The sequence below is a fragment of the Homarus americanus genome, unplaced genomic scaffold (genome assembly GCF_018991925.1).
Source record: "Homarus americanus isolate GMGI-L3 unplaced genomic scaffold, GMGI_Hamer_2.0 scaffold35532, whole genome shotgun sequence".
Classification (NCBI taxonomy): domain Eukaryota; kingdom Metazoa; phylum Arthropoda; class Malacostraca; order Decapoda; family Nephropidae; genus Homarus; species Homarus americanus.
Window position 1 is genome coordinate 16,504 of NW_024714156.1, and position 16,335 is coordinate 32,838.

At 38.0% G+C, this 16,335-nt stretch overlaps 2 protein-coding genes across 2 annotated transcripts; both read right to left on the reverse strand.

The window, feature by feature from the left end:
- Positions 1-629: 629 nt before the first annotated feature.
- Positions 630-1,793, reverse strand: LOC121875886 (zinc finger protein 257-like). Its single transcript, XM_042380622.1, has 2 exons — positions 1,448-1,793; positions 630-1,195 (listed from the first exon to the last, which is right to left on the reverse strand). Exons 1-2 carry the CDS (start codon positions 1,784-1,786, stop codon positions 995-997), a joined length of 540 nt encoding a protein of 179 aa, XP_042236556.1. The 5' UTR covers positions 1,787-1,793; the 3' UTR covers positions 630-994.
- Positions 1,794-2,064: 271 nt separating this feature from the next.
- LOC121875898 (zinc finger protein 724-like) lies at positions 2,065-13,386 on the reverse strand. Its single transcript, XM_042380632.1, has 2 exons — positions 13,271-13,386; positions 2,065-3,538 (listed from the first exon to the last, which is right to left on the reverse strand). Exon 2 carries the CDS (start codon positions 2,874-2,876, stop codon positions 2,184-2,186), a length of 693 nt encoding a protein of 230 aa, XP_042236566.1. The 5' UTR covers positions 2,877-3,538; positions 13,271-13,386; the 3' UTR covers positions 2,065-2,183.
- Positions 13,387-16,335: the final 2,949 nt, after the last annotated feature.

The following is a 16,335-nucleotide window of genomic DNA, read 5'->3' on the forward strand; positions in this document are numbered from 1 at the left end:
TATATATATATACAGGGTGTCCCATAAATTTCCATACAGAGGAAAAATAAATTTTATATGAAAATCCACTTTTATTTATATAATATGCTCTACATGACTACCATTCTGTTGAAAACACTCTTCAATGTGTGTCCTCCACTGCTGAAGAACACGTTCAAGCACAGCTGGAGTTATGCTTGTAATGGCGTTGGTGATACGTTGTATGGAAACCTATGGGACACCCTGTATATACATAGGAGGGTGAGATGAAGTCCACAATGGTCAGGTATTAGGTAATGACCCCACTAATCTTCAAAAAGCACCGCAGCAGTCGGTAGTCAGGTCAGATGGTAAGATGACCCAACCTTCTCACCTGGTTACAAATCTTCTTAATTACGAAATTATCCAGTTTGTACATACCATTACTCAAATTCATGTTGACGGATTCGGTATGTTTAATGAGACTGGATTCTATAATGTTCCTACTGTCAATTGAATTACAAGGTAATATGAGGAGGCATTATCCCAGTCAATGCAATGCTTATTATCCCTCAAATAAACAAACAGAGCATTGGATTCCTGGCCTGTCCTAACACTACGGTATATTTATGTTGTTTAAGTCTAGTTACAAGATCTTTACCTGTCTGGCCTAAGTAAAACATATTACATTCCTTGCAAGAAACCTTATAAATGCTTGTTGGGGGAGTTCTTGTTTAACATTTGTTTAACAGTGCATGAGTTTTTAAATGCCACATTGACGTTCCAGGTTTTTGTCGTAAAGGCAAACATATAAAGGAAATATAAATTTCTTTGCACATGAGTACAGTATAAATGTACCGCCCCCTCCCCCAGGGTCAGCAAATGTTATTCGTAGCCATTTTGAGAACCTAACCCCAGGAAATTTGAAGAGCATGTTATAATCGATTATAGGATTTATACTTGAAATAGTTCCTACCAGCATGCAAGACCATACAGTTTTCCACATCATTTTCTGTAAGATCTTTCCCCACAACTTTCATGTAAGATTCTTCTCACCAGTGTGTAAAGACATATGTTTCGTCAGTTCACCTTTTCTGGAAAAACTTTTACCACACACTTCACACTTAAAATTCTTCTCACCAGTGTGTACAACCATATGGCTCTTCAGATGGGTTTTTGTGAAATAACTTTTACCACACTCTCCACACTTAAAATTCTTCTCACCAGTGTGTACAACCATATGCTTCTTCAGATAGCGCTTTACGGAATAACTTTTACCACACACTTCACACTTAAAATTCTTCTCACCAGTGTGTACAACCATATGGCTCTTCAGATGGGATTTTGTGAAATAACTTTTACCACACTCTCCACACTTAAAATTCTTCTCACCAGTGTGTACAACCATATGGCTCTTCAGGTCGTTCTTTCTGGAACAACTTTTACCACACTCTCCACACTTAAAATTCTTCTCACCAGTGTGTACAACCATATGGCTCTTCAGGTCGTTCTTTCTGGAACAACTTTTACCACACACTTCACACTTAAAATTCTTCTCACCAGTGTGTACAACCATATGGCTCTTCAGATGGATCTTCATGTAATAACTTTTACCACACTCTCCACACTTAAAATTCTTCTCACCAGTGTGTACAACCATATGGTTCTTCAGATGGATCTTCGTGTAATAACTTTTACCACACACTTCACACTTAAAATTCTTCTCACCAGTGTGTACAACCATATGCTTCTTCAGATAGCGCTTTACGGAATAACTTTTACCACACTCTTCACACTTAAAATTCTTCTCACCAGTGTGTACAACCATATGGCTCTTCAGTCGCTCTTTCTGTGATAACTTTTACCACACTCTCCACACTTAAAATTCTTCTCACCAGTGTGTACAACCATATGGCTCTTCAGATGGATCTTCGTGTAATAACTTTTACCACACTCTTCACACTTAAAATTCTTCTCACCAGTGTGTACAACCATATGGCTCTTCAGGTCGTTCTTTCTGGGATAACTTTTACCACACTCTCCACACTTAAAATTCTTCTCACCAGTGTGTACAACCATATGCTTCTTCAGATGCTCTTTCGGAATAACTTTTACCACACTCTTCACACTTAAAATTCTTCTCACCAGTGTGTACAACCATATGGCTCTTCAGTTCGCCCTTTCTGGAATAACTTTTACCACACTCTCCACACTTAAAATTCTTCTCACCAGTGTGTACAACCATATGGCTCTTCAGATGGCTCTTCCTGGTAACTTTTACCACACTCTCCACACTTAAAATTCTTCTCACCAGTGTGTACAACCATATGGCTCTTCAGATGGCTCTTCCTGTAATAACTTTTACCACACTCTCCACACTTAAAATTCTTTTCACCAGTGTGTACAACTATTTGTTCCTTTAGTTGTTCCTTTTGGTTATAACTTTTACCACTTTCCAGACATTTACGAGTTTTCTCATCAACAGTCACATGTCGTGTTACATCATAGTTACTGTTAAAACTTTCATCAAACTCTTCACACTTAATATCTTTCTCATCAACAGTCACATGTTGTGTCACATCATAGTTACTGTTAAAACTTTCATCAAACTCTTCACACTTAATATCTTTCTCATCAACAGTCACATGTTGTGTCACATCATAGTTACTGTTAAAACTTTCATCAAACTCTTCACACTTAATATCTTTCTCATCAACAGTCACATGTTGTGTCACATCAAAGTTACTGTTAAAACTTTCATCAACTTCTTCATACTTAATATTTATCTCATCAATGTGTTCGGCCATACAGGTATGCATCTTCAGAGAATCACTACTGTAAAATAAATCACCACACTGTACACACTCATAATTATTTTGGCCACCATGTCCAGCTATTTGATTCATAAACTGGGCCATCTTTTACAAACTTTACAACACTCCATACAAGAAAATATTTCCCTCAGTGTACACACTTTTGGGTAACTTTTGACTGTATAAAAAAGTTATCCACTCTTCACAGCTAAATTTGCATTAATAATTCTGCACATGTATGCGGTTCTTGAGCTCACTATTGTATGAGGAATATTTACAAGAAAACTTTGTCTCACCAGTATACAAGCACGGCAGACAAACACTTGTCGCATTTATATAATGGAACGCTTATCAGCAGTGTACACAGGCATAAGAGTCACAAGGTAGTTGTTTAGGTAGAAACATTGCAACCCTCATCATACTGTATTTAAACAATATATAACACAGTGCACCACTTAATTGGTATTTTCAGGAGACGATTCACTTGTGTGAATGTTCTTTTTATTCTCACTGTTTCCTAGAACACCAACTTGCCTTTCAAATTTGTAACTTAAGACTTGGAGAGTTGACAATTTACCTTAATCTTGCTTACAATGTTCTTTTGAAGATGTTCACTAATCCTCATACTGTACTGACTTATTGTACAGTTGTGAGGAATTGTTCTGCCTCCTGTTTTATACAGCTTTAATCTTGTGTTGTGGTGGGAGATGTTTGTGTGGGGTGGCCTCCTGTATCTTTCTTATGTCCATCCACTCGCATCTTTATATCTGAAATAATGTGGAAACAATTTTATAATGTGCATCTTGCAGGAGCTACCTTGTGTCATTCCAAGTGTCAAGGAAGTGCCCACCTACTCAAGACTTTGGGAGGAAAAAATTACTTTCCACAAAGAGCAATAAATCCTACAGAACTGGGGCCGGATACTCAAAACACCTCATAAGTTAAGTCTTTCAGCATGATACAGTACCATATATTGTCGAATCTTTACAGTACCGTAAATTTAGCATACTCAAAATTTTATTACAGTTACGTAAGCCTTTCGTAAGTTTTCATAACTCTAGTGTTTACCCTGTAAATTAAGTTCTCTTGTCGGAAGGTAGATGTCAGTGCAGGAGCTGGTTGGCCAATGAGCGCTCAGTTAACAAAATCATCAACCAATCACAAGAGAAGGAGAAATCAGCTGAGAGCGACGCACGTGATATTAGTTTGTAAACAAAAGATGGAAGGACAACCACCTGAACAAACGACCAAATTTCAGTGAGACTGAAGTATGCGCCATGGTGTGTGAAGTCGCCAAAAGAAAGAAAATATTTTTAGGGAAATTGGACTCGAGATGTACAATCAAATTGAAGAATCATGCCTGGTAAGTAGTAAAGGCAGTGAATGTTGTGGCTGCCCAACAATTTACGTGTCAGCGTTAAGAAAAAACAGCACAACACTCAACAGTATGTGACAGAGACGTGACCGATCGCCCGGGCGCCTAGCGAGCTGATCAGTGGCGAAGAGGATAAAAGTAAAAAGTAAAAGTAAGATAATAAATATACAGGTGGAACAGGTAAGTCATAATATTGTTAGCCTAGGTATTGATTGCCACTATGAAACAAACTTAACTCTGTTTTTTCTGAGGCTTGCTATGATTTGAGGTGATTGTAAACTCAAGGTAGTAGTGTATGGTGGCTTTTCATCGTGAATTAATGCACATATTTTCCTTATATGAGCACATTCATTAAAAGAAACATCGTTCTTCGAAGTTTGCCATGTGAATAAATAGTAAAAACTGTACCGCCGATAAATGAACCCAAAGGCTAGTCGGTATTACTGCTAATTTTTGCCCCACAATTTTTGGATTTGCTTAATATACCTATCATATACAGTAGTTGAGACAATTTTATGACACTAATCATTGCGTCGTAAATGACATGGAACAGAGATATTTAATATTCTTCTTGGTGGTCCAGGGTGGCGGAGGCCTCCCGTTGGTAATGAAGTTAGGATAGGTAGGTTTGGTTACTGTTATAAACTACATATTAGTAATTACGTTATTTTTGACGGTAATGAAGGTGATAATATGTAGCTTACTATAGAATTCCTCATGTTTTTTTTATGTCGTTAATTTTGAGTCATCAAATGATTTAAATTCATATTTGGTATACATTAATATGCAAATCTTACTTTGTTAGGCTTATAGGCAATGATGTTCTATCTTATGCATTTACAACTAATACAGGTTGAAAAATTCTGGCTGCTATTATTATTTTTGACTTATTTTACCATTTATTGATTGTTACAGTAAATCTAATTAACTTTTGACAAAGATACAGGAGAATTTTGGGGACTACAGCTACAATGATAGGTTAGGTTATAATGTTTGGAACTATTTCAATAGATTCCTTTCTAACATAGTACTAGTGTATATATAACATAGTTGTGTACAGTGTATGTAACCACAGCTCACAGTAAGAAAGTTTTTATTGTTTTTTTCTCTTGAAGGAGGCTGCCCCCAAATTGAAAATACCCTGTACAAACACTGCAATTGACGAAGCAGTTCTTCAACTCTTAGATCCAGCCTTTACACATGGGATTCCAGCGATTTTGGAAAGTGAGGAACTTATTGATGGTAATTCACTCAACATACTTTTCCAACCCCCTGATATATTTTGTTCTTTTCTGTCCTTGTTTTTATTTCCAAAAATAATTTTGGTACTATTTTTTCACTATTATCTTACTTTTGAAATACAGTATACTTATTTTTTTGCATATTTTTTTAAAAATAAGCAACATTATTAAGTTAGTTAAATTTATAGCTGGCGTATTGCTTCCCTAAGTTAGATATTAAATGTTGTTATAACTCGTATGTTAATGGAAAAAATTGAGAAGAGCAAATATAAGAAATTTAACGCCTGGAACTAAATGTCGTATATTATAATTAAATCAATCTATAATATTGTAACTATGTTTAGCTTAGTTTATATTTACATATAAAATTATTTTATACAAATATTTTTAGATGGTCAACACTATTTTTCAGACCATTTTTTTCTAAATTTTTTTATATATTTATATATTTTAATTATACCCTTAACATAGACTTCAATCAAACTATTATACACTTCTTTCCAGAAGAAGAAAGAGAACAAACCCCAGGACCCTCAGGAGCTAGGTTTACGGCTATTCATTCCATCGAGTAATCTATGTTTAGGACCGTTCAAGAGAAAGAGGATTCTCTAACTATCTTGCTGACTGAGGATATACACACTTGTTAACTAATAACATGTGTTGCAGTGCTACTACGGATAATGTTTACCCAGGCTTTGGGTAAAAGTTCATACAGACTCATGTACTTATTTTTATTTTTTAAAGGTTCCTTTATTTTGTAATACGTAGTTAATTTCTAGTTCAACCTGTTTTATTAATTAATTTGTATTTTTTTAATGTATGATTCAAGTAGGTTGAAACAGAAATAATGGTGCAAATTCACCAACAGCCTACTGTAATCACTGCTATTTAGCACACATTATTCTCCAAAGAGCAAGTTGTTGCATTGGTTCTTTCATAAGGATGTGCTGTCTCATGCTAAATTGTATAGCTTAACAAGCCAAGAGTTTGCTATTTGTTTTCTTTATTACTTATAGTAGTACAGTATTTGGTTATAAGTTTCTTTTAATATACGGGTATTGATGCAGGTACATTCTAGTCATGAGAGTTCCTTCAGTAATTCTAGACATATGAAAATTATACTGTATTCCATTTTTAAATCTTAAAAATGGCAACAATTAACAGTACGTAGTTGTATTAATTTTTCACAACGATGTGGTGACCCACGTCAAATTGTGCAGTTTAAGAAGCAAACAGTGGCAATATTTTTTATTGTTTCAATTTCTCAAATATGTTTTATATAATGATTTTTGTTTTCACAAACTTTAGTGCCTTTGGTATTTAGTAGTATTAAAAGTACAGTTAACCCTCACTTTACGCGGTCCCACATTCCGCGTTTCCACGTTTACGCGGTGCCCTGCCGGAACCCAGGATGCTCACATTCCGCGGTGCGTGTACCCCTTTACGCGGAGAGCGGCTGGCGAGCCGCGCCATTTTTGGATCCAAACCTCCCGCCATCCGCCATGTTGTGTAAGCTGCGCGAACATGGTGCGCACAAGGTCGCCCAGTCATCAAAACATTACCAGTTCTTCACCCGCCACCCACCACAGCCGGCCCAAGTCAGTGATAGTGATAATTATGGTGAGGATATGGACTTATATGGACTTTGGGGAGTTTGACAAAGAGGCCCTGCAAGCCTCTGTGGTGGATAGTGATACAATTGATACAAGTGACACAGGTGAGGGCCAATAATCTGCCCTCTGCCTCGGAGCCAACCGCCCATCTCCGTGTGCCCAGCCATTTTTTCTACTAATGTAAGTGTTAAAAAACCTAATATTATTGATATTTCTCTTAATTATTAATTGTGTGTGCATACCATCATAAAGTTAAGATAATATTTTTACTACAACATAGTTATGTGTCGTCAAAAAGTGGAGTTTGGGGATCGGCCCGGACTCCATTTCAATTAATCCCATATGTTATGTTATTCACTTTACGCGTTTCTCACTTTCCGCGGTACCCTCCGGGTTACATTAACCGCGTAAAGTGAGGGTTAACTGTATACTGTATTGGAATCAAATTTGCTTAAGGATATAGTTCATATTTTATCTTCCTATATAAAATGTTTATCTTATGAAGGTAAAAGAAAGCCATTTATTTTCTGTATTTTCTATAAAGTTTATTTTATTAGGTACAGTATATTGAAAATAAAAGTTAATTCAATGTATGCTTTATTGGCATTACCTCTATACTGCAATAAAAAATAATTATTAAACAGTAGTGTTTTTATGTTGATACTAACTTATTCAACGTCTTATCATTAGGCCTACAAAAGAAGGGTTATGCCTAAGAAAAAAAATTACGGCCTTAAGGTTTTGCCTGGCATTAGGGTTAAAATACTTAAAAATGCACAGTGTGTTAAAATCTCTGTACTCATTTAAAAACGAATAAAATTGTTCAGTATGAAAGTAAATAAGAGTGTTAAAAGCATTTAAAAGATATCCTCTTGCCTCTTGTCTGTCACATACTCGCATTTGAAACTGCTTTCTGGTAGGAACAGCAGCATTCTCAGGAGCCAGAGTCTTTTGTCCTGTGTTAATTTTCTTAGTTAGTAATATCTCCGTTAGCCGGAATCCCTGAAACCCGGAACTTTCTGAAAGCCGTAATTAATTCCCAAAGCATGATTTTGCAGGAAACTTATGGCTTAGGTAATGATTTTCAAAGGGGCACATTTTCCTGAAAATTATGAGAAAAGCTTCCCAGATAACCGAGAAAATTCCGGAAATGGGGGATACATTTCTGGGTTCGAGAGATGATGTAATGGGCAATTTCAGGAACTACCGAGAACATTCTTCCATTACCATAAAAATTCGAGGGACGAGGGATATTTTCTTGATTTGAGATAATCGTCTCGTTAACGGGAAAACTCTCATTCACGGAAGTGCTCTTTACCAATTGTTCCGGCTAACCGAGATCTTGTAGTGGTTACTCGACCATGCAGCAACTCCTCTTCCAAGCAGCAACTTCCCAGCACCAGACTGTTTTGTATATAATATATTTTATATAAGAAAACCACCATTAAGAGTTTCCTTTCTCCAACCCATCCTGAGTGTGAGACAACATCACGTAACCCTACAATAACACAGTATTGGGTGTTTTACCCATAATAGAAGTTGGGTAAATAACCACGGGCCTAATGTTGGCCTATGACAAGACATATAAGCTATAATAAGATAGCCTTATTCTGGGCAATTTCAAATTAATTGGTTAATGATAGTATAACCTTGCCTAACCTAAATGACAAATCACTTCTCTTAAATTACTCACTTAGCCTAGAACATGGTGTTTTCCTTTCAATGTTTGGGTCATTTGGTCTGAATTTGTCTTCAAGTTCATACAAAAAACAACAATTTAAAACATGAAAATATATCGGATTAGCCGTAAATTTTCTTAAATTAATACTCTACCCTATGATACTGTTCATGAAAAGTCTGGAACTAGGCCTAAGGTAGTTGCTAGACAAAGTGTCTCACTGACAGCCTGACACACACCAAAAAAAAACATGTACACATTCTCTAACCTAACATACCATAACATAACCAAACCACACCAAACCTATAATCTATTGGTATAATTTCTTATTTAAATATTCATCATGTTCTAACTAAATTAAGTAGGCCCCACGTTTAACCTTTAATTGGCCAAAGACTGAAAAAGCAGTTTGTAGTGGAATTCTCCCCTACAAACGCTGTTTGTCGCTGCCTAGCCGACCCCACCAATTCCCCAGTGTATGCCTCGTGGTCTACAGTAGGTCAACCAGCGCCGCCATACACCACGGAGCGGGGGTCAACTGCTAAGCCACGCCTACCCCCGCTATTTAAGACCTGACCTCGTGGTGATCTCTCTCTTTCTACCTACAGCCGCAGCCAGCAACACCTCCTCCTCCGCCTGCCTGGCGGTCCTCGCTCCCGCTGGCGAGCATGGCGACCCACAAGCTGTCCTTCTCTGAGCGTCCTCACCAACCAGCTCTCTCTACATCACGCTTGTAACCATGCTGCCTTCCCAGCACCAAGCTGCATTGTACATCCAATACAACATGTATATAGAGAGCACATTGTGAGTTTCCTTTCTCCAACCCATCCTGAGTGAACACCAAACAATCTCATACCTCACAAATGGTGACTCCCGGAGATTCGCACTCACACAGGATGGGGGAGAAACTGATCACGCTCCCAGTCTTCAAGCAACATGGAAGACTGGATTATCCACACAGAAGCAGCTCTCATCGACTCTACAACTACTGTTTCTACACCGCAGGTCAGACACCCTAGAGCAGCTCTGCTACTCTAAGCAGACAGTAGCTCCTCTTCCGACCCCAGCACACCCGTCCTGCCTCAGACGCCGACCCCGGCCCAGCAGTAACCCCTGCCGCCCCTGATGCGGCCTCTGTTCCTGAGTGCGGACCCACACACCCCTCTTTTCTCCCTCAGGTACTCCCTGCTAATGTCCTGCACCCTGCTGCTGTCGTGGACCCAGCTGCTGTCACGTGCCCTCATCCGCTTCTGCTGACGCAGCCCCTGCTCCTGACCCAGGCCCACACACCCCAGCAGGCGCATCTGACGACTCTGTACCTGCCGTGAGGGAAGAAAAACATTCATCGCCTCCACACACCCTTATTCTCGCTCTCTTCTCCCACAGATATTGTGTATCTAGACAGTTCTCCCCAGCGACTGGCTCATCCACGCCATCGCCGTTGTCTCACATGAGGCATGCACCGCCCGTTCTGCCTCACATGTGCTAAGCAACTCTGCAGACAACAAGTCTCCTACACCACCTGGAGGGAAGGGGGAGTATTGTAGTGGAATTCTCCCCTACAAACGCTGTTTGTCGCTGCCTAGCCAACCCCACCAATTCCCCAGTGTATGCCTCGTGGTCTACAGTAGGTCAACCAGCACCGCCATACACCACGGAGCGGGGGTCAACTGCTAAGCCACGCCTACCCCCGCTATTTAAGACCTGACCTCGTGGTGATCTCTCTCTTTCTACCTACAGCTGCAGCCAGCAACACCTCCTCCTCCACCTGCCTGGCGGTCCTCGCTCCCGCTGGCGAGCATGGCGACCCACAAGCTGTCCTTCTCTGAGCGTCCTCACCAACCAGCTCTCTCTACATCACGCTTGTAACCATGCTGCCTTCCCAGCACCAAGCTGCATTGTACATCCAATACAACATGTATATAGAGAGCACATTGTGAGTTTCCTTTCTCCATTCCATCCTGAGTGTGAACCAAACATCTCATACCCCACAAGTTATATAGGCCCCCATTAATCAAGGTAATTGCAATCCATATTTTATGCCTAATATATTTAATTTTGGCTAGCCTATGGAAATTTATAGCCTTTCATGTTATCATAAGCCATATACATAGAAAATAGGCTGAGGCTATTGGTTGCATATTAGAAAAACAAGGCGAAGTCTTGGCAGGAATGTTCACTTGACCTCATATTTGGCTTTCATTACCGAGGGATATTTCTGGCTATACAACATTAATAAGTTCTATCTGCAAGTTTACTCAGTCATAAAACATATTTTTACCCTAAGTGTGAACAATATAAACCTTCTGTTTTGGTAAAAAATACTTTATAATTTGTAAGAAGACAAAAGATGCGTCTCTTCCAAACTGCGACAAATACAAACACTCAAAGCCTCTTATTATGGCAACAACAGTCCCATAAATGTTTTTGAGTATCTGGCCCCTGTTCAGCAAGTGAAGGGAGAGTGAAGTCACAACATCAGATTGTTATAAATTTCTGTACAATGTAGCAAATAAATAATTCTTACTTATAAAGAATAATATTAACTGCATTACCTATGTGACTCAGTCCTTATTAATTACTAATATCTACAAAAAAGGTAGTACAGTACAGCATTACAATACACGGTCTTCACAATAGGTTAAGACAGGTTTGGTTGGTTTACAAAATTGTAACAGCACTTTGCTTAATATAAATATACCCCTAACTCCAAGTATTTCATTAAATTATTCAACAAGTGATTCACCATATTGTTTATGACTAGATCACAGAGGTTGCATCTATCGCTGGGCTCAAGCCAGGGTCAGTGGATTCAGTAAACAATGCTCGCTCGCTACCACTCTCTCACACCCCAGAGAGGGGCAGTTCTCTCCATACCAATAGACAGGAAAGTTCACACTTAATAGAAGTGATATTCACAACACTTCCCTGGAGATTATTCACAATATATTCTCTCAGATTATAGCTGCATATAAACCTCTCAGCAATAAAACAGAAAATGCCAAGAAGTGTTTACATCAAGACCTGCCACTTAAAAGTTCAAAACTTAATTAAAGCAATTAGTATCATACCAAAACAGCTGTCATCTGTTCCATGTATATATTTGAAGTGTACTTCCTCAACAGATTTGCATTCTATGTATTAAAACAACCATACCAGTTAAAATACCATTACACATCACCCACATACTTCAAAGTGCTGTTTTCACCTTGTAAACGTTCATACATTAGATCAGGGGTCACCAAACTTTTTTCACAGTGGGCCGGATAACTGAAAGAATGACGAGCGCGGGCCGCATAATCATTCTGTTCAATACTTGCAAGCCAGAACGAAAGCTCTGGGAAAAAAGACGAAAAACCATGGTAACGTCAGATCGTAGGCGGAGCTACCACGAGCCGGGGAAGGACTTGGGATGGCGCGAAATAAGCAAACATTACAATAAACAAGAAAATCTGGATACAATAATTTAAAATTTAAAATAGTAAATTTAAGGCACATAGCAGTCAGGAGGTCTCCGCACGCGTGAAGATCTCCTAGTATTCTAAACATAATATTTAAATTTAAATTCTATCACAACGTCTCGTGTTCCATACATTTTATCAAGCAAATTCAAGTACCGTCGGCGGGACTGATGAACTGACGTCGCGGGCCGGGTCCGGCCCGCGGGCCGTAGTTTGGTGACCCCTGCATTAGATGGAGGTTCGGCCAGGGAAGTGTCAGTGTGGACCTGGGTACAGCACTTGGAGGTATCAATAAACCTTTACTGAGTGAACACAATGATCTGGTTCTCCATGATGTGTCATCATCCCAGAATGTAGGAAAAAAGTCACAAACCTTAACCTAACTTAACATTATTTAGGCTGTTTAAAAGATGTGTTTATATCCCTGACTTTTTCTAACCCCAATTGTGACTTTCTTTCCAGACACCTGAGCTCATTCCTCCCCCTAAACAGAAGATGTCATCATAAGTGAGGAACAACTCTCCTGGCACTGAAACTTTGGATGATAAAAGTACATCCTCTCTAGAGGAAGTTAGTTGACTCAATATAAAAACATCTCTGACATAAGCAAGAAAAATGTACCACATCAATATTCAGAGGAGGAAATAACCTCTTGAGATTTAGTAACATGAAGCAAATTAGGTCAGGTTTAATATCATAACATTATTGTGTAGAACCTAATAAAACTTGACCTAACATACCCAACTATGGGTATGTTAGGTCAGGTTTAATATCATGATATTATTGTGCAGAGCCTAATAAAACCTGACCTAACATACCCATAATTGGGTATGTTAGGTCAGGTTTAATATCATATTATTGTGCAGAACCTAATAAAACCTGACCTAACATACCCAACTATGGGTATGTTAGGTCAGGTTTAATATCATGATATTATTGTGTAGAACCTAATAAAACCTGACCTAACATACCCAACTATGGGTATGTTAGGTCAGGTTTAATATCATACAGTATTATTTTTGTAGACTAAATTCCAACCAATTCAACAAACTCCTTCTGGTGGTAGCCGTTATCTACACCTTTACCATAAACTGTATATATAAGTCATACATAATTTAATAAACAACTCACAGTGTTAATGACGTAGTTAAGTATTAAATCCTCCAAGTTTTTATTTTAAGTAACACATTTTAGTCGACTTAATGTTTACAAGTGAGGCGATGAACACTGTTAATAACTTACCACGAACATCTTGCAACTCAACTTCACCTAATATAATAATTATAAACTAACATCACATAGTTTAAACAGTTATTATTATATACTTAATATTATCTGAAAAAAAAACTTTACTCTGCTACTGATACACCTTTTTATAATTGTATTACATCTACTTCTTACTGTATTATAAACTGAACACTAAGTAATAATAAACTATCATTTGTAGTTATAGTAACACTAAGTAATAAGAAACTATTTTCAGGTAGTTATAGTAACACTAAGTAATAATAAACTATTATCAGGTAGTTATAGTAACACTAAGTAATAAGAAACTATTATCAGGTAGTTATAGTAACACTAAGTAATAATAAACTATCATCAGGTAGTTATAGTAACACTAAGTAATAATAAACTATCATTAGGTAGTTATTAGTAACACTAGGTAATAATAAACTATCATCAGGTAGTTATAGTAACACTAAGTAATAATAAACTATCATTAGGTAGTTATTAGTAACACTAAGTAATAATAAACTATTATCAGGTAGTTATAGTAACACTAAGTAATAAGAAACTATTATCAGGTAGTTATAGTAACACTAAGTAATAATAAACTATCATTAGGTAGTTATAGTAACACTAGGTAATAATAAACTATCATCAGGTAGTTATAGTAACACTAGGTAATAATAAACTATCATCAGGTAGTTATTAGTAACACTAGGTAATAATAAACTATCATCAGGTAGTTATAGTAACACTAAGTAATAAGAAACTATTTTCAGGTAGTTATAGTAACACTAAGTAATAATAAACTATTATCAGGTAGTTATAGTAACACTAAGTAATAAGAAACTATTATCAGGTAGTTATAGTAACACTAAGTAATAATAAACTATCATCAGGTAGTTATAGTAACACTAAGTAATAATAAACTATCATTAGGTAGTTATAGTAACACTAAGTAATAATAAACTATCATCGGGTAGTTATTAGTAACACTAGGTAATAATAAACTATCATTAGGTAGTTATTAGTAACACTAGGTAATAATAAACTATCATTAGGTAGTTATTAGTAACACTAGGTAATAATAAACTATCATCAGGTAGTTATTAGTAACACTAGGTAATAATAAACTATCATCAGGTAGTTATAGTAACAATAGGTAATAATAAACTATCATTAGGTAGTTATAGTAACACTAAGTAATAATAAACTATTATCAGGTAGTTATAGTAACACTAGGTAATAATAAACTATCATCAGGTAGTTATAGTAACACTAGGTAATAATAAACTATCATCAGGTAGTTATAGTAACACTAGGTAATAATAAACTATCATCAGGTAGTTATTAGTAACACTAAGTAATAATAAACTATCATCAGGTAGTTATAGTAACACTAAGTAATAATAAACTATCATTAGGTAGTTATTAGTAACACTAGGTAATAATAAACTATCATTAGGTAGTTATTAGTAACACTAGGTAATAATAAACTATCATTAGGTAGTTATAGTAACACTAGGTAATAATAAACTATCATCAGGTAGTTATAGTAACACTAGGTAATAATAAACTATCATCAGGTAGTTATAGTAACACTAAGTAATAATAAACTATCATCAGGTAGTTATAGTAACACAATTGCTCAAGGTATTGGATATTTGGACCATATTCTAGAACGGGGTGGTAATATCGACAATATTTACCTAGATTTTGCCAAGGCTTTCGACAGTGTACCCCACGAAAGGCTGAAAATCAAACTGGAAGGGTACGGAATTCGGGAAAATGTCCTAGCGTGGATAGAAGACTTTCTACATGACCGCAAGCAATGTGTGGTGATTAATGGCACGAAATCGTCATCTGTACCTGTAACAAGTGGGGTACCGCAGGGTAGTGTATTGGGCCCGCTGTTGTTTGTTTGTTTCATAAATGATATGCCTGACGTTGTACACTCCTCCATACAAATGTTTGCCGATGACGCCAAGTTATTTCGGGAAATTAAGAACCAAGCGGACTGTGAAGAGCTGCAGAAGGACCTCTGTGGGCTCCAGGAATGGTCGAAGGAATGGCTGCTGAGATTCAATGTCACGAAGTGTAAGAGGATGCACCTGGGGCGTACCAATGGTAAGGAGGCGTACCATATGTCCCAACGGGATGAAGAAAATGTACTAGTTGAGACTGTGTGTGAGAAGGACCTAGGTGTGTATGTTGACAATGAGCTGAAGTTCTCGGGCCATTGTGAGAAGAAGGTAAATCAGGCAAATAAATTATTGGGTCTTATAAGAAGGTCGTTCAGATATCTAGACGGTCCGTCCCTCGTGACGATCTTCAGGAGTGAAGTGCTTCCCATCTGGAGTACTGTCACCCCATCTGGTCCCCGAGATATGCTAGGGACTGTCAGTTGGTTGAAAATGTTCAAAGGAGGGCCACCAAGCTGGTGCCTGCACTTCGGCATCTCAGCTACCCTGCGAGATTGGAGCGCCTGAACTTGCCTAGCTTATACTACAGACGGGCAAGGGGGGACCTAGTTGAGGTTTATAAGCATCTCAGGGGGCACTACTCAGTTGAGTGTCCTTACTTGGAGCTGGCGGACGCTCGCCCCACAAGGGGTCACAGCTCAAGATTGAAGAAGCTGCAAGTCCGGAAAACCGTGAGGGCAAACTTTTACGGAGTGAGGGTTGTAAACTCTTGGAACAATCTACCAGAAAGTGTTGTGACGGCACCGAGTGTGAGCTCTTTCAAGAGAAGACTTGACCAACACTGGAGCGGGTTCAGGTACATTCAGGAGCCGGTGCATGCCCAGTATTTGCCAACAGTGCGTGACAGAGACGTGACCGATCGCCCGGGCGGCTAGCGAGCCGACCTTTTGGTGAAGAATATAAAGGAAAAGAGTCGTGACCGATCGCCCAAGCGGCTAACAAGCCGATCAGTGGCGCAGAGGATAAAAGTAAAAAAAAGTAAAAAAA

Bases quoted from the DNA above. Each gene is read 5' to 3' on its own strand.
- LOC121875886 (XM_042380622.1), bottom strand. From the start codon at position 1,786: ATGGTTGTACACACTGGTGAGAAGAATTTTAAGTGTGAAGAGTGTGGT. The intron at 1,196-1,447 runs GTTGTACACACT...AAGAAGCATATG, and splicing joins ACGACCTGAAGAGCCATATG to GTTGTACACACTGGTGAGAA.
- LOC121875898 (XM_042380632.1), bottom strand. From the start codon at position 2,876: ATGGCCCAGTTTATGAATCAAATAGCTGGACATGGTGGCCAAAATAAT.